General features: G+C 45.2%; 1 protein-coding gene across 1 annotated transcript in view; it reads left to right on the forward strand.

Annotated features, from left to right (window-relative positions):
- rgs19 (regulator of G protein signaling 19) overlaps positions 1-23,538 on the forward strand; it is a 40,036-nt gene extending 16,498 nt beyond the window's left edge. Inside the window, 5 exon segments of the mRNA XM_076275612.1 lie at positions 7,245-7,378; positions 8,381-8,467; positions 9,746-9,980; positions 19,385-19,492; positions 19,495-23,538. Of these exon segments, the coding sequence (XP_076131727.1) occupies positions 7,245-7,378; positions 8,381-8,467; positions 9,746-9,980; positions 19,385-19,492; positions 19,495-19,587 (657 nt within the window). The 3' untranslated portion in view covers positions 19,588-23,538.
- Positions 23,539-25,402: the final 1,864 nt, after the last annotated feature.

Below are 25,402 nucleotides of genomic sequence, written 5' to 3' on the forward strand. Positions count from 1 at the left end.
ACGCAGAGGTTTTGCTTCGTCTTGGCCGAGCATCCAAACGAATCCTGTAAACGCACTGCCAGAAACCGCACCTTTTTGAAACCTGGTCCCAGAGTGAAAATATCTGAAACCGTAGCCCGTTTGAATTCGTTTAGACAGCGAAACCGCACATCCTGCTTGCATATCGATGATGTCATCGCCACACCTCAGCTGTCCTGGACTTGCACTTATAGTATTGCCTAACAATACTAGTTTTCATACATGACATTACCTACGATTACACTCCGTAAGATAAATATCACAACTGGTGCTGCGCAGCGCCGATAGCTTATGACTTGGTGGACTGAACACTGTTTTTCCCGGTGTTTTTTATGCATTCTAGCTACTGTCAGTGACGCGAGAGAACTTAAGTTATTAGGAAAGTGCGGTGTAAGTTTAGGCTACATTAATTTGTGCGTAGTGCCAGTGTCATTCATTTATTTTACATGTCTTACAACATATATACATGCATTCACAGTCGAGTGAAATAAGCATAAGACACTAAGAACTCACGTTAAGCCGATGGTAGCACACTGAATGCAAATGCGCGATTTGATGCAGGCAAAAGTATTGACTGTTACTAACGAAGGTTTTATAGCAATATTATAAATGTGGCGACAGAATAGCCTAGAACTTGGGTAAGCCTTGCGTTTAGTAGCCTAATTGCGGTGATAGCCAAAACTAATGTGAATCACGGACTATGCTACAACCAAAGAAAGTAAAGGTGATTAGTAGGCCTACCTGCTTTAGCCAAATAAAGGACGGGACTGCACCCTTCACAAACCGTAAAATAAAGTTTATTAGTTTTACAGTTGACTACAGTTGACAGTTCACCATCAGTCCACACAAACAATTCTGGTTTCCTTGCACTAGCCATTTCGTCGTAGCCTATTCTGTCTGTTTGTAAAGCGCAAGTTTTGGTCAATTTCTGTAAAGAAACAGTGCCACCTATAGGCCTGGGGTATGAAGTAACGTGTTGAGTCGTGTTGAGATGGATCCATTTGGACGCAAATATTCTTGATACGGTTCCAGGGAAGACGGAGGAAAAAAAGATCGGTTTGGTACGTGTGGACTAGCCTTAAATGTATATATCTATCTCTATCTATCTATCTATCTATCTATCTATCTATCTATCTATCTCTTTATCTCTCTCTAAATGTGGCTGGTGGTCAGTGGCTAGCTGCAGCCCATACACAGTCTGAGCCCTGGCTCTCAAACAGCCTCTCTCAGTCTCTCTCTCCCTCTCTCATGCTCTCTCTCTCTCTCACACACTCATCCCTCCCTTACTCTCCTTCTTCTCTTTCACTCTAACTCTCATGCTCTCTCTCTCTCTCTCTCTGTCTCTCTGTCTGAGTGTGGCTGGTCAGTGGCTAGCTGTGGCCGGTGCTTATCCTCGGCAAACAGGATTGAGGGCCGTTGTAATGAGATTAGGCCAGATCAGCTCTCTCTGTGCTAAGGGGCTAAGAGCCAGTGTCAGGCCCTGGGAGACCAGGCAGGCCCCAAACCCAAAGCTGTGAAAACTGGCCCACATACTCTAACACACACTCACACACACACACACACACACTCAAACACACACACACACACACACACACACACACACACTGACACAACCACACAATCACTTCATCTCTCTCATCTCTCAATCATGTTAGCTGTCGAACCGAAAATCTATGTTGACATGCATGATAAGGTGTGAAAATGGACATACTTCTAGTTACCCCTTCCCCATATGCTGTTTGTGTAAGCTTCTTGCTAATAATGGGGGAAATACATACAACAATACAATTCCAGACAGTCAGTGTGTGTAACAGCTCGGAACTTCTCCAGTGAACGGCGCAAGTCCGAGCAGGCTATCATAGCCATGGTGCCACATTGATTCAGTGGAAGGGCATCTGTACTGTAACTCCAGCTCCGGTATCTCAGGTGTTATCATACTCGTCAGCAAGTCATCCAGTTAATGTATTTCAAGTTTATGCTTGTATTGCAATACCACAAGGTGTGACTGTGCTGATGTCGTCACTAGTGAGTGAGCTTCCAAATGCATACTGAATGTTTAAAAAAAAAAAAAAAAATGTACTGTTATCTCAAAACTTTATTAAGCCAGAACAAGATCCTGTCGCAACCCATCCAAGACTCTTGATTCAGTCAAGATAGTTAGCCACAGTCTACAAACAAAAAAAAGACAGACCCATTCCCTGGCATAATTGTAGGAGAATACTTGAGAGAAGTGTGTGTGTGCGCGCGCGTGTGTGTGTGTATGTGTGTGTGTGTGTGTGTGTGTGTGTGTGTTTTGGGAGGTGTGTGTGTGTGGAGGGGGGGGGGGGTGTTAGTGCTCTGGAACATCAATTTGTGGTAGAACAGGGAGCTGTGTGATAAGAGGCAGTCCTCAGGAACAGGGGCTGTATGGAATGCTTGCACTTTCTGAACCTGGTGGGATTACGGCTGTGTATTGGGTACGAGATGAGACGGTATGGTATTCTCTCTTTCCCTGTGTGTGTGTGTGTGTGTGTGTGTGTTTGCATGTGTTTATGTGTGTGGATTTATGCCATAGGAATGTGTTAGTGTATACTTGATGCCTAAGGATGATAAGGTTAACTGTGCATGTGTATATCGTATATCCGTTCATGTGTTTGTGTGCGTATCAGTATATGAGTACAGCCTACTGGTATAATGGTTGTTTATGGGTACGCACATAAGGCATATAGCAGCTTGATGTATATGCATACGATGTGTACGTTATGGCCATTTGTGTACATTTTAAATGAGCCCAGAGAGGGAGCTGTGTGTGTGGTTGGGTGGATCAGCAGGTGTGTGTGTGGGGGGGGGTGGGGGCTGTGAACATTTGGACAAGATGGTGTGCCTAGGAAGAGGGCACGAACAATGTCACAAGAGAAAGAGTGTGTGTGTGTGTGTGTGTGTTCTCCAAACAGAAATAGCCCCATGTTGCTGTGAGGCAGTGTGGAACAGGCCCTGTGAGATGATAAGAACACAAACATTCAAGGCTTTTAATAAACTCAGACACGACGTGACTCTCTGGAGGGAAACGCTACACCATGAAAGAGAAGACGGTGGCAGAAAAGGAGAAGAAGAAGAACAAGAACAAGAAGAAGGAGGAGAAGGGGAATGAGGGAGGAGAAGGAGGAGGAGAAGGGGAATGAGGGAGGAGAAGAAGGAGGAGAAGGGGAATGAGGGAGGAGAAGGAGGAGGAGAAGAAGGAGGGAGAGTGGGAGAGGCGAACATTTGTTTGGTCTGACAGGGACTGAAAAAAGTGTTTGTCCAAGGAGTCCCCCACACCATCTGTGACCCACACGCACTCTCCCTCATGTAAACATATACTCTCACACACTAAAACTCACTCTCTGTCCCTGTCTTTCTCACACACAAATACACACACACACACACACACACACACTCATGCAGACAGACACTCTCTCACATAAATACATAAACATGCTGAGCATGTCTCTTTTGCTCACACAAATACACACACACACACACACACACACACACACACACAGACATAAGCACACGTATATATATATATATATATATATATATATATATATATATATATATATATATATACTCCCCCCTTTGAGACCTCAACCTTTCTTTACTCCAACAATTTAGCAAGTGAGCATCACGGGTGACCCTGTCACCCAGTCATGGAAAATAAATAGCCTAAGTAGAGCCTAAAAAGAGCGGGGAGAAAAAAGAGGAATGGAGGCATAGACGACTGCCAATCCGCTGGGCTGCTATAAATAGCCACAGCAGTGTCTGAGCCGGCCAGCAGAGCTGAGCACTGAGCTGAACAGGCCCCGCGCAACTCAGGGAAAGGTCACGAACGGCCCGGGATTTGTTGCGAAAATATGAAGCAGATGAAAACGGCACCCCTGGTGACGCCTCTGAGTCCCCCATCAACAGCTGTGTGTGTGTGTGTGTGTGTGTGTGTGTGCATAGGAGAGAAAAGGTGTGGATTAAACAAATCAAGATTAACATGAAAGGAGAAAAGAGATGTGTTAAGAGACAGAGAGGAGGAACAGAGTAGAAGAGTGAGGAGATAGTGAAAGAGAGAGAGAGTGAAAGAGATAGATAGATAGAGAGAGAGAGAGCAGGGGCTGATGAGTGCACCAGCAGTGACAGGACAGAGAAAATGGGCTAAAGGATGTGAGAGTGAGAGACAGTTGGGAGAAAGGCCCAGTGTCTGAGAATGAGCAGCGGGGCACTAATCCATGCCCCCTCACACACACACACACACACACACACATACAAACACACACACACACACACACACACACTTCAATTAAGTGCCTGTGTGAAAGCATGACTGCAGCCCATGTGTGTACAAACACACACACACACACTTCAATTAAGTGCCTGTGTGAAAGCATGACGGCAGCCCATGCACGCGAAAGGGCTACTCCGGACTGGACAGATGCATATCTGAAATTCCCACAATCCCCTTGTGTCTGGCCGTTTGTTTTTGTTATCAAAAGAATCCAAGTGCTAACCACATAACAGCATTGCCCCCGACCTGCCTACAGCCCCGGGTCACTGACTACAATTGAGTTAATTTCTATTTATATATTGCCTAGAACCCAGAGCCCGGACCCCTAAAGCATGCAATGGTGCCGGTGGCAAGGAAGTTCCTTTTGACAGGAAGGAACCTTGAGCATAACCCAGCTGATATGAGCTGCTTTCAGACCTAAGTCCGCATGTTCTGCGGGATATGTTTAACATTCTGTAAAGCGCCATGAGACGCGCAATGTTTTGGCGCTCTATAAGTGATATTAAATTGAAATTGAAATTGGTATATTAAGCGGTTGGGCCCTATATCCGAATAACATAACCAGCTATTTGGAATTCCGAACTTAGCCAGCTCTACTCCCGTCGTAGTATTTCTGACGGACATTATGTAAATGATCTTGTGTCTGAACAAAGTGAAGAACATGCAGAGATTCTGTTCATGTGCGTGTTCTGTGCATAATGTCAACACGTTAGCATCCTATCTGAATCACCCAAAGGGTCGGACCTCCGTTTGCAAAGCTCCACATATACTGCGGAGGATGTGTCTGAAAGCGGCTATGGTGTGTGTGTGTGTGTGTGGGGGAGGGGGTTGTTGAGTTGTTACTACACTGAGAAGTAATGCATTGTAGTAGTCAAGTAAACAATGTTTTTTTGCAATATGTTTTATAGCATGTGAAAGTTGACAGAAAGTGTCCTGATTGATGATTGCACCAAGATCCTTATCACTTGTCAGTGAGAGGCCTAAGAGCATAAGTTGGTTGCCAGATAGTGTGCCTTTCAGATGTTGAGGGTCTACAGCCAAGTTGTTTGTTGTCCAATTTTAATATATTTTAAGGAAGTTTACATAGTGGTGGTAATTCGTAGGGCTTCATGGACAGGTACAGTATATTTGAAGATCTTCAGCATAGGAAATGATAATTGATGCCATGCTTTACAGAGTCTTATTACAGAGCCTTAAAGGTAGGATGTGCAAGGAGAAGATGTTTGTATGTGTGAGTACAGCAGCAGTACACTTATGAGAGGGAGAGCATATGTGTGTGTGTGTGTTTGTGTGTGTGTTTGTACACATGGGCAGTCAGACTCAGAAGCCTGTGGTGAGTCCCATGTGTTTGAATATGGCTCTGCACTCCATTCAGGTCATTAGGCAACAAAAACCCTTTGTTTTAATGCACTCAGTAATTCTCCCTCTCTCTCTCTCTCTCTCCCTCTCTCACTCTCTCTCACACACACACACTCTCACTCATCTTTCTCTCTCTCTCTTCATCTCTCTCTCTCTCCCTCCCTGTCTCTCTCTTTCTCGTTGCCGTTCTATTGTCCGTGCCATTCAGATGGGCCATGCACACTTGGGGACAGTGGTCCTCTATTCCTGACAGCTGGGCCAAATGTAATTGGAAGAGAATTATGGCTGGTGCTTTTTAGCATATTAAAAATAACCTCTTAAATCAGCAGAGTCATCTGTAGCAACGTTATAAATGCTCGGTGCCCTCCCCCTGCCCTCTGGTTCAGCCTTTTACCCTGACATAAGGGTCACCACACACTACACTGTAGGTGTGATTGTGTGTGTGTGTGTGTGTGTGTGTGTGAGAGAGAGAGAGAGAGAGAGTGTGTGTGTGTGTGTGTGTGTGTGTGAGAGAGAGAGAGAGAGAGTGTGTGTGTGTGTGTGTGTGTGTGTGTGTGTGTGTGTGTGTGAGAGAGAGAGAGAGAGAGTGTGTGTGTGTGTGTGTGAGAGAGAGAGAGAGAGTGTGTGTGTGTGCGTGTGCGTGTGTGTGTCTGTGTGTGTGTGATAAGAAAGACATGTCTTTGCCCTCATTGCATAGTCACATGATGTATCACACTGCTTAGTATCCCTGTATGCCCCCCTCCCTTTCTTTTTTCTCTCTCATTCTATCTCCCTCTATATCTCCCTTTTTCTCTGCCTCTCTTCCTCTCATCCCTCGCTCCCTCCCTCCATCGGTATGTGTCTGCTTTATCATCTGTTTGGTACTATCTCCTCTGTTTTTGAGAGAGGTCAGTGTGTGCCGTCTTTGTATCTTGCACATACGCTTTGTGCGTGATGAGGTATCACAAAGGTGTTGCTCCATATTGTCAAGGCTCGCAGGCCTGCACAGATTTTTCCCATACCCCGCCTGCACTGATGCCCCACTGGTTTGCAATTGGCTGTGAGGTCTGGTGTGACCTACGTGTCTGATGATTGGTCAGGTGACCTGTCCCTCATCCTGTATCTCTCTGCTGAGTGGGGGGGTTTGTGGAGAGGGAGAGTCAGGGTCACTTGTGACTGTCGATCCATTCCTCTCAGGTCATTCAGACACCTCAGAGGACTGGTTTAAAAACTCTGAATCTAAAAAATCTGAAACACACACACACCTACACATACACACACACACACACACACACACACAGATAATTTTACTGTACTATAGCTGTTCTTAGACCAGATCAAACTGTTACAGTGTCTCATTATTCACTAATGTCATGCTGAACTACATTTGTTTCTTTGATGTTGTGTGGTTGTATGTCTGTCTGTTTGTGTTTGTATGTGGTTGTGTAACATATTTTGCTATTATTTGTGTGTATTAATATGAAACAGTGATTAAGTGCTTACCTTTATCTCTCTCTTTCTTTTTTTTTTCTCTCTCTCTATCATCATGCGTGTGTGCGTGTGTGTGCGCGCGTGCATCTTTGTTGGATGGCTGCAGTACACAGGCCCTGTCCCGGCAGACCGCGAGTCTCCCATGGCTCGCAGCGAGACGTCCCCCGGTCGGGCGCAGGGCTCGTCCCAGCGGCCCAACGCCTGCTGCTTCTGCTGGTGCTGCTGCTGTAGCTGCTCATGGTATGACCCGACTTAAACCCCCCCCCCTTCCTGAACACATGGTCCATCCCATACCCCCCTATGCTCTACACCCTACATCAGGCTGAACACACTTAATTTCTCAACAACATAGTCGTGAGATGTGCTGATTCTTTCATATAGCAGACGTGTTCTCTCTGTGTGTGTATGCCGGAGTTGTGAACCTTTCAACTTGTGTGTGTGTGTTGGGGGGGGGGGCGCGTGTGTGTGTGTGTGTGGGGGGGGGGGGGCGCGTGTGTAAAAAAGAAAGAGAGCATGGGTGTTTGTGCTGGGATGCTGAAGTATTTTCAATAGTTCTGAAAAAAATGTATGGGCCCTTACAACCTGAATTAGTACATGTAGACATGTATCACACACACACACACACACACACACACACACACACACTCACACCCCCACACACACACACCCACACACACAAGCTTCAAGTGGTCTAGAGGCAGCAGCTGATGGCTCTCTAGCAAGCTATGGAGAGGATGTCTAGATGTGTGGCTGACCTCAGATCTGTCCCACACTCTCTGGAGTGCTCTAGGCGCCTCCCGTTGGGGCTTTGAGGTCAGCCATAGTGGTGCAGTCCTTCAAGCTCTCTTCAGACTGCAGGCGCACCCATGGTGGGTCTTCCTCACCAGCATGGTCAGCCACAGACCGTGTGTGTGTGTGTGTGTGTGTGTGTGTGTGTGTGTGTGTGTGTGTGTGTGTGTGTGTAACTGTGCATGCACATCCTCCCCACTATGTTACATCATGCTTGCATGCGTGTGTGTGTGTGTGAGAGCATATGATTTACCTATCATGTTACTATTCCTGTAGTGTGGGTGCATGTGTGTGTGTGTGTGTGCATGCATGTGTGTGTGTGTGCGCGCGTGTGTTTGTGTGTATGTACGTGTGTGTGTGTGTGTGTGTGTGTGTGTGTGTGTTTGTCTGTGTGGCCAGGCCCATTAGCCGGTGGCTGCTGTTCATTTTCAATGCCATTTCACCACCTTCCAGTCTCACTGTTAGGAATGAAGACGAAAGGCACGGCAGGAAAACGTCCCAGGACACCAAGCTGGAGACCATACCAAACTGTGAACCTTGGTAAGTATGCGCACACATACAAACACACACACACGCAAGCACACTCACACACACATCCTCAGTAACACACACACAAACACACACACACACACATGCGCGCACGCACACACACACACACAGTCTAACATTTGTTGTTTAACATTAAAGTGCATTCCCATATGACACTAGCCTGGAGATTCCAGTCCCAAATCCGAAAAATTAAGGGTCTGGCCACGAATAATCTAATGGCCCAACTCGAGGGGCGGTACCAAGCATGCACTTGAAAATCTCACTGCACGCAACTGGATAACACTATACGACCAATGTTTACTGACTGATTCCAGACTTCGACGCAATTGGATAACACTACGACTGTCATCTGTTTAGCTCTGGCCCGCGTATATCAGATACACCAATGTGATTGGTTACCCGCGATACAAGGGGCAAAAGTAACATGCATCATTATTCATTGCCAGAGTGACTCGCTGAGCAAATTAGATTTGTGCTCCCTCGAGAACTCTGGATTCCCAGGGTAATATGACACCCAAGCGCTAAATAAACGCTCAGTAAATGTTTTTCACTGTAAATGGGCAAGGTGTATAATTTGGGTACATTAATGAGGAGTAGCACAAATGAATGCACATTAACTGTATCACACACACACACGCACACACACACACACACACACACACACAGTTGTTCACACACACAAAACCCCCACAAAGACCAAAGTCATGTTATCCTGCATCATATCAGCAGCCTTGCTTCCTTTGGGTGGTGTGTTCCTTTGCGCTATCACGGTGTGTGCGATGCGTGCATGCATGTGTTTTTTTGTGTGCACCCATTTGCTGTTGTTTTTGTGTGTCTATCTGACCTGTTTGTCTGAGCCCACAGACGTTTATCACTTTTGTCAATCTCTTCCTCTCTTCTTTCGGTTTCCTCTCCGTCTCATTGTCTGCGACTTCCTACTCTCTCATCTCTCACTCACTCACACTATCTGCACTGCTCTTACTCATCAACTTCCTCCTCCTCTTCTTTCTCCTCCTCCTCTTCCTTCTCCTCCTCCTCCTCCTCCCCTACATTCCCTCTTTTGTCTCCTCCTCCCCTCTTCCTCCCTTACTCTATCTATCCCCCATTTTTTCTGATCTTTACCACCCTCCCTTTCTCTCTCTCTCTCTCTCTCTCTCTCTCTCTCTCTCTCTCTCTCTCCCTGTCTCTCTCCTTGCACCAATATATATCTCTTTCCCTCCCTCTTTATAATTTTTTCCCACCCACCAACTCTATCTCTCCCTCCCTCAGCCCCAAACCAACGGTAGAGGAGATGCGGCTGTGGGCGCAGTCCTTCGACAAGCTGATGAAGAACCCGGCGGGCCGCAACGTGTTCCGTGAGTTCCTGCGCACGGAGTACAGCGAGGACAACATGCTCTTCTGGCTGGCCTGCGAGGAGCTCAAGAAGGAGCTCAACAAGAGCATTGTGGAGGAGAAGGCCCGCATGATCTACGAGGACTACATCTCCATCCTCTCACCCAAGGAGGTGTGTGTGTGTGTGTGTGTGTGTGTGTTTGGGGTAAGGGGGACCTGGCATACATAAATCACTTGCACTCAGTCTTTCAATCTCTCTCACATACACATTCCTAGATACACTCATACATACATACATACATACATACATACATACATACATACATAAACACAAACCAAACAAACACATGCACACACACACACTATGGGTCTGCTTGTGGGTTGGTGCTGTTTCCTGATCATCGGATAGCTCAGTTTCTAGCTCTGCACATCACAGAAGCTTGCATCAATAGTGTTGTAGCATGCATCACCGGAGAGGAAGTGTCTCCGCCGCAGATCTCAGTGCGATGAAGGTCACGTAAGTGACCCAAAATTTGACCCCAGAAAAAGTACAGCTCTGCCTCTGGTCATGGCTCGTCCACACACAGCAATATGAGACCGGCTATCTGCACAGCGATACTTCTGACCGCTGCTGAATGAGCAAACAGCGTTATTACTAGTGCTAGCATCTCCCGTAATGACTTCAGCATGCGAGGAGTCGTGGGGTGGCGTGTGTTCTGGGTAATGCCGAAGCGTTTAGCGTGTTCATGAAGGGATCAGACAGGTGACCTCCCTCCACCCTGAAGGCCTGTCTTTAGTGCGGCCGATGCACCATTGGCCAGTGGCCTAACCGTAACCATAATTTAGCCCGACTGGCTTTAGCACGAATCTCTGCTACATATCTGGGGCTTTGAGTGGATAAAGTGTTCCAGGAGAAGATCTGTGTGTGTGTGTGTGTGTGTGCGTGTGTGTGTGTGTGTGTGTGTGTGTGTGTGTGTTTCTGCCTGTGTACTCTGTCTGTCTGCTTGTGTGTGTGTGTGTGTGTGTGTTGTACTATTTTTTATGTCTATAACTATTTGTTGTAGTACTTTTGCCATTTTATGACTATGTGTGCATGTTTGAGTGTGTATTGATATGTATGTGTGCACATGTGATTGCATGCGTGTGTATGTGTGTGTGTGTGAGAGAGAGAGAGAGAGAGAGAGAGAGAGAGAGAGAGAGAGTGTGTATATGTGTGTGTATGTGCGTTACTGTGTTTTTGTCTGTGTCCCCCGCTGCTGATCACCACCCCGGTCTAACCCTAGAGGCTGTGTGTGTGTGTGTGTGTGTGTGTGTGTGTGTGTGTGTGTGTGTGTGTGTGTGAGGCTGTGTGTGTGTGTGTGTGTGTGTGTGTGTGTGTGTGTGTGTGTGTGTGTGTGTGTGTGTGTGTGTGTGTGAGGCTGTGTGTGTGTGTGTGTGTGTGTGTGTGTGTGTGTGTGTGTGTGTGTGTGTGAGGCTGTGTGTGTGTGTGTGTGTGTGTGTGTTTGTGTGTGTGTGTGTGTGTGTGAGGCTGTGTGTGTGTGTGTGTGTGTGTGTGTGTGTGTGTGTGTGTGTGTGTGTGTGTGTGTGTGTGTGAGGCTGTGTGTGTGTGTGTGTGTGTGTGTGTGTGTGTGTGTGAGGCTGTGTGTGTGTGTGTGTGTGTGTGTGTGCGCGCAGCGGGGGGATTTGCGAGTGCGCCGTCTTCACATCAAACTTTGAAGTGGCCCAGCAGGCCCCCGTGGCCGTGGCCCAGTGGCACATGAAAGCGGGAGCGGAGGAGAGGAAATGCTTCTTTAATGCCCCGGCCACTTACGCAGGCCACGACACCTCTCCTCTGTTTGTGTACGCCCACTCATCCTCTGTCACTCTCTCTCTCTCTCCACTCTCTCTCTTCCTCTCTCTCTCTCCCTCTCTCTCTCTCTATTCCTCTCTCTCTCTGTCTATTTAATACAAACTTAGCTCACTTACTTTTCCTCTGTCTCCTTTACTCATTCCCTCTCCCTCCCTCTCCCTCGTTTTCTCTCTCTCTCTCTCTCTCTCTCTCTCTCTCTCTCATCTGCCGCTGTTTGGTCTCACTCAGCCTGTCTGTCTGTCTGTCTGTCTGGAGTACAACCCCCCGCCCCCTCACACACACAAACACACACCCTCCAACATTTTCCTTGAGAGTGTCCTTATGCATTATTGACTATGACATGTGTTTAGAAAGCTGTTAATTATGTCACTGCTCTTTGGGATCGCTGTGCAGTGGAGGTTGTCTGGGCCAGGGGTCAGTTCAGGACAGGTCCAGTCTTGACTTGAGCCCAGCCACACACACACACACACACACACACACACACACACACACACACTAAGACTGGATCCATGTCCCTCTTGGAGTTAGCCAGCTATCGCCCCTCTATTTATAAGGACGGTGAAAAACATCAAAGGGGAGAGAGGGCATGAGAAGACGTGATGACTCCTCTCTGGGCTTGATCCCATTTTGGTGTCTGTGGGCTGTTTGGGCCTAAAGGAACGGGTTTGGCCTGGAGGTTGACCCCCTCCTTTTCACTTCTGGGCCTAACCCCGCCAACACTCTTTGATACAGAAGAGACACATAGAGGCAGACTTGGAGGTATCATCCCCCCTTGAAGGTATACCAGAGTGACATTTATGTTCTGACATCCAAAGTTTGTTCTCACCGTGTCTGGAGACTAGACACTGTCTCTTCATCCAACCCTATCCCACTATCCCTCTGTCCCTCTCTCTCTCTCTCTCTCTCTCTCTCTCTCTCTCTCTCTCTCTCTCTCTCTCTCTCTCTCTCTCTCTCTCTCTTTCTTTTTCTCTCTCCCCCTCTCTGTGAATTTAGTGGAAATGTTTAAAGGGTTAGTGGAGTCGAGGGTCAGAGTGGAATATGCCTTTTTCCAAGTTACAAATAACCTTAGTTGGTTTGGACGTAAATGGTGTGTGGGTAAAGGCTTGATCCATTTTGCTGATGATGGAAGACGTGTATATTAATGGGGATTGAGTAATTGATCCATAGTATGGTTCAATAAAAGGGATTTTAAAAGTCAAAGTCTCCCTCTCTCTGTCTCTCTTTCCCTCTCTCTCTCTCTCGCACGCGCGGGACACGCTATTTTTAAAACTACTCCCAGAACAGATGCCCCTGTCGGCTGGGGACAGTCTGGCCGAGTGTGAGGTGATGTGGGGACGGTGGGGGGGGTGAACTGGCAGGGGAAAGCCCTCCTGTAAGCAGCTTTTACAACAAGTGCTTTTTGTTTTAAGAAATTGAATTGGAATTGAGTTAAACCCCTATTTATACAACTTGTTCAATTGGGATCAGCCTTTGTTGTTCCCTCGTTGGCTGCACACTGCTGTCCTGAGCACGGCGTGTCGGGCTTCGGAGTGGGGAGGTGCAGCAGGTGGCCCTGGGCTTCTGGTACAGAGAGTAGATGGAAGGATGGATGGGTGGATGGATGGATAATGGAATGATGCATGTGTCGGATATGAGAGTCTGTCAGATGGTGTTTGTCCTGGCAGTTCAAGCACACAGAAGCCCACGACACAGGGACTCACACACTGGAATGCTTAGCTTTCAAACAGTTTGCTTTTGGTTTCCGTAACTTTTATTATATGCTGAGCAGTATACGGGGGTGATATATATTAAAGGGTAGAAATATCTACGTAAGAGATAGCAGAGGATATATGGATAGATGAAGTTATGCAAAAATGAATCTGCCTTTTAGATGAACTACTGTATAATCCTAGTGCTGGTGTGTAGGCTCCAAATACGCTCATAAATGGAGACAGTGTGAGAAAGACACTGAAAAGTTTTGCAGGAATCAAATCTTGTTAAAAGCAGGTAAGATTCAGGATGCAGGACAAACCCTGAAGAGTATGACGAGGAGGTGTGTGTGTTGTGTGTGGCATTATACTGTATGGCTGATTATAGCGAACTCTGGTTATTAGTGAGCTCACCAACACAACACTTACATCAGGCTCTTCCTGAAGTCTTACTCTCTCTCATACTCTCTCATACTCTCTCATACGATCTCTCTCATACTCTCTCATACTCTCTCATACTCTCTCTTACTCTCATACTCTCTCTCATACTCTCATACTCTCTTTTACTCTCTTTTACTCTCTCATACTCTCTCTTACTCTCTCATACGATCTCTCTCATACTCTCATACTCTCTCATACTCTCTCATACTCTCATACTCTCTCATACTCTCTCTTACTCTCTCATACTCTCTCTTACTCTCATACTCTCTCTCATACTCTCATACTCTCTCTTACTCTCTCATACTCTCTCATACTCTCTCATACTCTCATACTCTCTCTTACTCTCTCATACTCTCTCTTACTCTCATACTCTCTCTCATACTCTCTCATACTCTCTCTTACTGAAATTCAAATTCAAATATGCTTTATTGGCACGACAAACCATATGATGCATTGCCAAAGCGTTCACAGGAATAATAGTAATTAAAGAAAATACAAATACAAAATGATATAAACATGTACATTACAAACATTGTTACACTTCGTCACACACACACACACACACACACACACACACACACACACACACACACACACACACACACACACACAGCACGTCACAACCATACAAGACCATTGTCTGTACACGTGCATAGGAGAACCAAGACAGGACAAAACAAAACAAAACAAACAGGAGACATGGTGTAACAGACTGGGGCTGGGGAGCAGTGTTATGTTGAATACTCTCTCTTACTCTCTCTACTCATACTCTCTCTCATACTCTCTCATACTCTCTCATACTCTCTCTTACTCTCTCTTACTCTCTCTCATACTCTCTCTCTCTCCTCATCTCTGATCCCTGTGACACTAGCTGTCTGGTGGTTGGCTGCAGTGTGTGGGGAGCCTCCCTATCACAGGGCCCCTTGCTGGTGCTGACTGGCCCCTGGGGGCCCCAGCTGAGTGGAGCCGGGCGGGCGGGATAGGGTGTGTGTGTGTGTGTGTGTGTGTGTGTAGGGGGGGGGGGGGGGTGATCTGTTGGAGGACCGGGGCCCCCTCAAGGCTTCCTGCTGCTCCTGCGCTCCCTCATGGTTCCAATAAAGACAACAATGACATGAATGTTCCTCTCTCTGCTCTCTTTCTCTCTCTCCCTTAGTCTTTTTCTATCTTCTCTCTCTCTCTCTCTCTCTCTGTATTTCTCTTATCATTTGCCTTAGCTGTCTCTAATGTCCTTTTCTCTTAGTCTCTCATCTCTATCTTGCTCGTCTTTTCTTCCTTCTCTTTTTCTTCTCTTCTACTTCTGTTTCTTTCTTGCTTTCCTCTCCAGCATGTCTCCCGTGTGTGTGTGTGTACAAGAGACAGTGTAAGTCAGATGTTTAGTTAATCCAATGAGTCCATTTTTTTTCTACTCTTGCTTGGTGATGTTATTTAGGAGTCTATGGTATGCATGTGTGCGTGTGTGTGTGTGTGTGTGTGTGAGAGAGAGAGAGAGAGAGAGGGAGAATGTGTATTCTGTCTGTCTGTCTGTGTGTGTGTGTGTGATCACATGCATGTGTGTGTGTGTGTGTGTGTATGAAAGAGAGAGAGAAACTGAGGGTATACACGCAATTTGTCATGTTACATGTTACTGTTTCCCTTGTTCTAATTGTTATGCTGTTTTAATTGTGCTTTGGCAACACTCTACCTACAGTCATGCTAATAAGCAACCTTGAATTGAATTGAATTGAAAAGAGAGAGGGGGGGGGGTAGACTGTGCGCCTGCTTGTGTAGGCAGCATTTGTGTGTTTAGACATAAAGAGATACTAAAGTGTTTACATAGATATATATATAGATAGTATATAGCCTGTCTGTGGCCAGGGAGGAAAGGGTCATGTTTGCATTAGATGTACGTTGTGTTGTGTGCTCTATTTTTTGGTAGTCAGCTGGGGGCTGGTGTGATGTGGATTGTATGTGTTCTGTACTCTGTGTGTGTGTGTGTGTGAGAGTGTGAGCTGCTGCTTTATTTAGCTGGAGTGCTGGGGGCTGTGTGTGTCAGCTCTCATCAGTTGTAGGAGGCCAGACTAGAGCTCACAACTTCAAGCTGCCGCTGCACTGCTCCCAGTTTCCTGGGGACCACACACACACACACACACACACACACACACAAACACACACACACACACACACACACACACACACACACACACACACACACACACACACACACACACACAAACACACCTATGAGTGCATGCACACACACACACACACACACACACAGACACACGAACACACACTTATTCACACATGTACAAACACATGCACACACACACTTATTTAAACTTATACATCCATGCATATAATGTGAGCCTCTCTCTCTTTCTCTCTCTCATACACACACACACACATACACATACACACACACACATACACACTCAGCATATTAATGCATATTCATTTACTATGTCTCTTAGACCTCTTTTTTTTCTTTCTTTGTTTTGTTCTCTCTATTTCTCACACACACACACACACACACACAGACACACACACACACACACACACACACACACACACTCAACCAAACACAAACAAACAATCTCCCTGGACAACATGAAATAAAGGTTGACAACAGGAAACTATAAATCCCCCAACCCCCTGCCCGTGCCTCCTGCTCTGTGGCCCCGTGCTAAAAATAGCCGGCCGCTCGCGTGGGTGCGATGATAATGATGTGCTGGGGAGATGTCGGGGAAGTGAGGAACTCCAGGATCCCTTGGCCAACCACCCACCCAACCCACCACCCAACCCCCCCACTCAACCCACCACTGCCCTACCGCCCAGCCCCCCCACCCAACCCACCACTGCCCAACCACCCAGCACCCAACCCACACTGCCCATGCCCCATATCCCAGCAATGCAGAGACCACAAACCACAGGCCCCCTGGAGCAGCCCTAGGCCTCCCAAGCTCTCTTATACCATTCCAACCTGGCCAGGGTTATGCTCTACACCTAGCCAGGGTTCATCCCACACCACAGATGTATATGTGTGTGAGTGAGTGTATTTGAGTGAATGAGTGTGTGTGTGTGTGTGCAAAGTGTAAAGTATATTACAACCCGAATTCCAAAATAGGACGCTTTATAAAATGTGAATAAAAAAATAATTATATGATTTACAAATCATGGCAACCCTATATTTATTTGAGAATAGTTATAACATATCAACTGTTGAAGGAGAGAAATTGGGCTATTTCATGGAAAATATAAGCACATATTAAATTTGATGCCAGTAATACATCCCAAAAAAGTTGGGACGGGGGCAGCAAAAGGCTGGAAAAGTTGTGTAATGATAAAGACAACAAAAATATTAACATTTCACAACTAATTAGGTGAACTGGAACCATGAATGGCGATTAACAAGAGTACTCCAGACAGACTGAGTCTCTCAGAAGTAAAGATGTGGAGGTATTCATCACACCCTGTGTGGGCAAATGATGAAACAATATAAGAACAATGTTTCTTACGATGAAATTGCAAAGGATTTTATGATTTCATCATCTACAGTACATAATATCATTAAAATAGTCATAGAATTCAGAGAAATCTTTAAAACAAGAGACAGGACGGAAAAAAAATATTGGATGGTCATGGTCTTTTGGGCCTCAGATGGCACTGCATAAAAATCAGACCTTTTTCTGTAATTTTATGAGCTCAGGAAAATGTCTGATATATTGTCTGCTCAATTCACAAATGCTGGTGTAAACCCAATCATGCAAAGAATACATTTAATTTAGACAGAAATGCTACCATCTTAACTGAGCCTGAGCTCGTTTAAAATTAACTGATGTAAACTTTTTCGGAATTCGGGTTGTATATTATATTATACATTATTATACGGCTCTTCACAATGCTAGTAGAAAGCTCCATTTATGGGATTTGCCAACGTTCTACGGTAAAATAAACTCATGTTATTACCGCTGCAAACATATAATTACCGCTGTCAATGGCAACGGGTTTTGTGCTGCTGATCATATCACTCCGCAAGTATTCCGGTCACTTCTTGCATTGGAACTTCATTCAAAAGTGAAAGCAGACGGTTGATCAGCTGTGTTCTAAAGAATGTTTGATTCAAGGTCAGCGTGTGTTGCTGTGTGAAACTATTTGTTTAATCAAAAGCCACGACAAAACGGTAACAAATAAGTGTAAAGAGACATATTGTGGAGTTTATTTTTTCGTTTTGGCAAGTAGCCGTATAATAAGCGGGATAATGTATAGAACGCCGGTCATTATTGGGAAAATAAGTCCCTTCAGGGCGGAACAAGACCCCTCCACTGCGCGTCGGAGTCCGGTTCGCCCTGTCGGGACTTATTTTCCCAATAATGACCGGCGTTCTATACATTATCCCTTACGTATATATATATATATATATATATATATATATATATATACAGTATATGTATATGTATATATATACAGTATATGTATATATATACACACACACACACACACACACACACACTCTGTCTTGTTGTTCTATCTAAGTGAAGTGAAATACAGTAGATGTCCCACTCTGCTTTTATTGGTCAGAATGCCTGAAATGTTCTTATATTAAGATTACACTGATAAGCATTGCCTTATGAGCTAAGTTTCTATGATGCTCAGCTCCTGTGTATCTAGCGTAACACTAGTCAAGTCAAGTCAAGTTTATTTAAATAGCGCATTTCATACATAGAGGTCATTAAATGTGCTTTAACAGCAATGGCACATAAAAGCATAGAAGAGCAATAGTCAAAGAAAAGTTAAAAAAGCGAAGAATAAAAAAGAAAACATACAACACAAAAGGTAATAGTACATAAAACCATAAAAGGGCAATAGCTTACATTTTCAAAAAGTAATAATAATTGAATAATTTAAAAGATATCAAAAACAACATAGAATGATTAAAAGTGCAATTCAGTGATGGTGATCCTAGTCAGACACCCATTGAACAGCATGTCTACTAATGATGTCAACCATTCTGTTGCCAGACCATGGCGAGCAACAGAAAATCTGGTCAGTGTGATCCCCACCTTAGTTACTGTATCACGGCGAGGATAGCTTATTCTGTTAAACATATCAGGAAGACTGGTGGTGTAGTGTGGTGCATGCATTTTTTTTAGAGCTGTCTAGACACTGTAGCGCTGGAGCACTGTATGAGGAGGGTGTTTAGCGTGGGATCTAGCAGACCATTGTTCATACAGGACACGCCAGGACACAGCAAACATGAGACATGACCAGTGGCCAGACAATGATCTACTTGTTTTGTCCAAAAAGCTGAGTGGTAGCACTGCCTTAATTCCTTATTGTGGATTGTGTCTTTTTAAAGAGGCCCATTTGTAACAGCAAGTTGCTGTCCCTAAATTAACCCTAAATCTCTCTCTCTGTCTCTCTCTCTTTCTCTCTCTCTCTCTCTCTCACCTTCTCTCCCTCCCTCCATCCACCCACATTCTCTGTCCCATCTATTTTTTTCCATATCTCACATCTCTCCTTCTGTCCTTATCTCACTTGTCTTTGTCCCTCTGTCCCCCACCCCTCCCTCTCTCCCTCTCTCTCTCTCTCTCTCTCTTTCTCTCTCTCTCCGCACCTCAGGTGAGTCTGGACGCCCGTGTGCGCGAGGGCATCAACAAGAAGATGCAGGAGCCCACGCAGCACACGTTTGAGGACGCCCAGCTGCAGATCTACACACTCATGCACAGGGACTCCTATCCCCGGACTCCTATCCCCGCTTCCTCAACTCCTCCATCTACAGGTCGCTGGTGCACACAGGCTCACGCTCCTCCTCTGAATCGTAGACCCCCTCCACCCGGGACCCCCCCCCCCCCCACCCCCAAAACCTCCAGACCAACATATGGACCAGGTGTCGGCCTTGTTCGCTTGCGGTCCCCTCTGATTTTTTTTTTCTTCTTCTTTTGCCCCCGTCCTGATCATTTGTCCTCACCTCTGCCCCCTGCCCCACCTCGCCGTCAAGAAAGGACATCTAGCCAGAGTCTCCACCTGTCTCTCTGACTCTCTCCATTGCACAAACCACTAAAGGAGAAAACGTCATCACTTTGGATTTGTTTTGTTGTTTCCTTTAAATAGATTTTCTTTTTTGTCTGAGAGGATTGGATATTGATGGTTGTTGTGTCCGTGTTGCATTTGTTGCCTCTGTTTGGAGAAGGTCTCTGTGGATTTGCGAAAACTCTGCACAGACTCAACTGGAAGACACAGGGTCCTTTTGTGGAAGAAGCTCTTTTTTGTTCCTGTTTTCACGTATCTTTTGTTGATCATTCCACTGCCTGTGGTTCCAGCTACTACAGCACCAACTACTGATTTACAACGAAAAGAAACGTTTTTGTTTCCTCGTTTCATTTCAAAACTGCAAATGTGTGTATAGACATATTTTTTTTTTGGTTTGTTTTTGGTTTGTTTTTCTCCTGATGTCACACGTTGAAGAGAGCCCAGAGACCCGCTGCAATAAGACACTGGAGTGGACGCTGCCACACGCGGTCCCCGCCCCGTCACCAGGCAGGAGTTTCTCCCCACCTGCCGCTGCACTGTTTTCAGCTAGCTGTCCAGTCACACTCTACGCCTCAGCCACCGCCCAACAGATCCTTACCCTCAGCTCAGCCTCACCTGTGCACTTCACCGCGTCACCACCAATCCCACCCACCCACCCACATGACCTGCTCACTGTCCAGCGCTGCTGTGATTGGCTCCCTGAGGAGTGGGCAGAGCTAAGCAGGAGGAGGAGGGGCAGGGGATGGGGGGGGGGGGGGGTGCTCAAGGATTCCCAGGTGCAAAAAAAAAGAAAAGGAATTTAGACCGAAATAACGCTGAAATAAAAATTCTGCTAAAGAACTGCTACAACCTGACGATAAACATCAACAAAAAAGAGAAAAAGAAAAAAATATGAATGGAAAGCAGGACTACAGAAAGAGACCTGAAAAACAAGAGAAAAAACATGCCTAGGTCTTAATTAGACTCATCAAAGAAATGCATTTAAAAAATAGTATTATTAATGTTATTTATTTTCTATTTTGTTAAAACTGTGATTTTACTTCTGCTTTTTTTACTTTTATTTTCCTTGTCTGTATAATTATAGAAATCTGGAACAGCCAACATGAAGCCAAGCAAGCTGTTAATCGCTCAACACTCGAGTGCACTTGTTCAGCTCCCTATTTTGTATCCCCTGTAAAAGGCTTGTCTCTCTGGCGCCTCCTCTTGGTCATATGTGGTACTTTTTCTTTGTGCGGGTGTTCTGTGTGTTCAGTGGAAGTGCCCGCAGCAGTATGTCATTCTGTAGGCACTCTCCCTCTCCTCCGCTCTACTCTATTTTCTTTCTTTTTTTCTCTATCTCTTGCTTTCTCTCTCTTTCTCTCTCTCTCTCTTACTCTCCCTCCCTCCCTCCTCTCTGCTCTCTTGAGGAGTGCCCACTAGAGTTCACACTGTTTGAGTTTAACTTCTGCTTCATTTTGCTTTTTTTGTTGTTATGGAGCACATTTCAGAGAGCTCCCGGTTTCAATGAATGTTGGCCTCATTCAACTTACAGACCGTGTAAGTGTGTGTATGTGTGTGTGTGTGTGTGTGTGTGTGTGTGTGTGTGTGTGTGTGTGTGTGTGTGTGTGTTTTGACTGCTTACTCAGTCTAGCCCAGTTCAGCCACACTCCTGTTCCCTCTGAATTTCCTTGACATGTGTAACTTCAGTTATACTCATACGTCAGTCTGTCACTCTCTGCAGTGACTGTATCCAATGACTGAATATATCGCCACAGTACAGCTCAGCTCAGCGCAGTATAGGACTGTATCAGGCAGACAGCATATTATGCTATCCTATCTGTTCTGATACACTCAGCAGTGTTGGTGAACTAAACTTATCAGAGCTTTGATTCCTGTACAGGGAACTACGAGCTAGCCATATCTGCCACCAAACTAGTATTCCTTGGCAATTGGGATGAATTAGCCATCATCACCAACCAGTGGCTATTGCCAAATATCTTGTTAATATATTTGTCAAAGACAAATAGGGATCTTGCTTAGTGTCTGCTGTTGGTAGACCAAGGGTACAATGTTAGTTACTGATGCTACTGATATTGAGGCCCTGCCACCCAGTCTGTTCTGCAGATACCATCTTTGGCCCCAGGTGAACTCACCTGGAAGTCCTGCAGGAGAGCTGATTGTTTCTTATTGTTTACAGAGATTGGGAAGGGCTTAACCTGGGCTTCATGTTGGGCGTTGTTTTCTCACCGGAGGTGATTTTGTCTTCATGGGGAAGGAAGTGAATGAGAGAGTGTGTGAATGAGTGAGTGAGTGGTTGGTTTGCTTGGTGGGTAGAACTGTTTTTGCACCCTTTGCCCTTTGCACCACACAAGAATGTGCCCCTAGAAGAACTTCCGCATCGAGAAAGCCCATCCAAAACCACCGAAAACCCAGCCCTCCCCAAACGGCATTTTGCAAGATGTGAGTCATAACGGAGGTCTGTATTATCTGATCTGCTGTCTCGATGTGAGAGAAGAATCGCAGATGCAGGTAGTTGTCTCAGACACCCATGGCCAATACGTCGATCAGAAACGCTGTGTTGGTTGGCAGTAGGGACTCTCTGTCCATCTATCCTCAAAACAACTTTGTGGTGAAAATAAGAACACAAACCACCATGATGTCACAATGCCTCCCACTTAATTCCGCCTCAGAGTGACAAGCAAAGATTGTAGAGCGGAGCGTAGCGCTCTAGAATCTTTGGTGACAAGCCATGCATTCTTACAAACTCAAAGCCTCACTTCTTCTGAATGCCTGGATGTAATTCTATTCAATTGTCTTTTTCATCCCAAGTACCCAACACCTGTTGATGGACTCTTAAGAACACACACACATACAAACACACACACACACACACACATACACACACACACAAGAGTAGAACACAAGTAGGACTTTGTGCTAAAGAAGAAAGAAAGAAAGTAAATAGGAAAATACTTATTTACAAGAGCAACAGACCGATCGGGCTAATCCCTCCTGCCTGTCTTGCGGTGGGTCAGCCTTCATAACGTATCACTCCCCTGCAGCTTGCAGCGGCCGCCATGAAAACCTACTCTCGTTCCTGTCCACCACTCTTGTCGTGTTTCCAGTGTGTCGTCTCTCTCTCTCCCTCTCTCTTTCTCTCTCTCTCACTCTAACTGGTGCTGCAGCGCTCTAGGTGTTCCTCGCGCTTGTGTTTAGCGGGAGTTTGGTGGGTGGGTATGAGTTTGGGTGGGGTTGGGTGGGAGTCTAGGGATTTTAACAGGCAGTTTAGCCACTAAATGCCTCATCCATTCACTAGATGGAATTCACTCCCATTTTTTTATGTTGCGTGTTTTGAGATTCAGATTATTTCTCTCTCTTGAATATTTTGTAAATAGAATACAGTACACACATATTTATATATACTTAGACCTATTAAAAAATACCTAAATTTATGTACCATGAAATTGAGAGATTATAATAAAATGTTTTTATTTAGCATTGAATGATTTTAAACTTTATTTTCTTGCCAAAAGAATGAGTGGTGAAACATTTTTTTTTTTTTGATTTTTTTTTCATATTTGTGTGTGTGTTTGTGTGAGTGTGGCAAGTGACTGAAGCCTTGGGATTTCACTTTTTTTTTCCTCAAGGATTTCATGCTCAGAAGATGTATGTTGTGCATGAAGGTGCACTGTTTAAAGAGAAATGTGTATAATATATGTGTGTATATATGAGCATATATATATAAACATATATTTGGTATTGTTCTGATTGTCTAGCGTGAAGTGACTTGTATGGGTGTGCTTGACCAATGAAGTGTGGCCATGGGGATGACTGTTGAATGTGTGTGCGTGCGCATGAGTGAGAGTCTGTGTGTGTGCGTGTGTGTGTACTGTATGTGCATGTGTGCATACGTGTGTGTGTGCATACGTGTGTGTGTGTGTGTGTGTCTGTGGCACAGCCATAGATTATAAACACATCCGTCATTGCGTTTGGATTTGTGTATGCATTTGAGTGGCTGTACAAAAGGGTGGTTTTAATCACTTGGACTACACACATACACACACACACACACGCGCGCGCACACACACACACACACACACAGCCATATAGCACAAGGCATGCATATTCATACGGTACTATCCAAACAATGAGCCTGGGAGGTGAGTGAGGGAGGGGAAGGACCTTCACATGTCAGGTCACTCTTTAAAGTGCCACCCTCTTAGTGCACCATGGCTCCTAGGGGAACCGACCACTTCCTCCGTCTCCAAGCACGCGGATGACTCACCACGCCCAGGACTGTTGTCTCCATGGAGATTCTGTTGCTAAGTGATGCAGAGGATGGAGACCCTTCGCTGCTTATATTTACATGGATTTCCTTAAGGTGCCAAACTTGCCCAGCCTTCATTAAAAATAAAAACATACACATTGAGTACACTCATCAGATGACGATACTCGTGGTGACGTATGATGAGTGTGAGAGTGAACATGTGAGTTATGGTCACATTACATTTAAAAAAATATCTACGTTTGTGTGCACACAATGTACCAAATTTTGTTTTCATTAATTGCCAAATATGTCCCATATATACAACCCATATTGTATGTTTCTTTGGAAAAAAAGAAAGAACACTTTAGTGTTTTCTGCCATTCCTCACTCCCTGTCTTTATTCTCTCTCTCTCTGTCTCTCTCTCTACCCCCCCATCTCTTATTTCCATCTCCTCTGCCTGCTTATCTTTCTATCCTGAAGCTTCTGTTCTTCCTTTTTAGTGTCATTTCCTCACAACACAGTGCCATCTGGTGCAGCAATGAGATCACAAACTTTAAAAAGGACTTTTACGGACAGTTATTTATTGACATTGTGTTCTATTTTCTATTAAAGGATAGGAAAAAAATACTCTTTTCAACACGTGCTATGTCTTTCAGGACCAAACTCTTTTTTCTTTCACATCTGTCAACACAATGCTTTTAAAAAAAAGGTTCTGTTTAAGTTCCTTTTTGTTTAATTTGATATGGTTTGGTTGGTGTGTTTCTCACCTCTGTGCCATAGTGGGAGTGTGTTCCGGTCGTGTGTGGCTTGGGAGAGGTGCTGTGGAACTGGGTGCTCCACACTTCATGCCCCCATTCACCATGCACATCTGGGTGCTCCGCACTTCATGCCCCCATTCACCAGGCACATCTGTATTACTCCGGAATACTGAATCCAGTTCTGAACCTTTCACACTCTAGTTCACTTTGGTTTTAGTTTGTTTTTGTTTGCTTTACTTTGTTTTTAAAGAGAGTATTATGATGATGATAAATAATATTATTAATAATAAAGACATTTGTGTTATTATCTCTCTCTGGGGCTTGTGAAGACATTCCTTCTGCTAAAATGTGTGTATGGGCAAACCGGAACCTCTATTTGGGCCTTGTGTTTTGGTGTATGGCCATCACAGTAAGGCAAAGCCTGCAGGTCTGACCTCCGGTCAACTCCTACCACTGTTCTCTCACCTGGCAAAGAGCATAGTAGGATTGACTCGACCGTGTCAATACTTGGTTGGCCAGTATTGCCTCTTCACAGTTTTTTTGATAATGATAAGGCTTCCAGTTATAATTCCAGTTATAATTCAACTTGCATTCAAGTATAT

Source organism: Alosa pseudoharengus, unplaced genomic scaffold, assembly GCF_046254945.1.
Source record: "Alosa pseudoharengus isolate Yale_2024_CS ecotype anadromous, Long Island Sound unplaced genomic scaffold, YU_APseudo_1.1 YU_APseudo_1.1_scf_9, whole genome shotgun sequence".
Taxonomy (NCBI): domain Eukaryota; kingdom Metazoa; phylum Chordata; class Actinopteri; order Clupeiformes; family Clupeidae; genus Alosa; species Alosa pseudoharengus.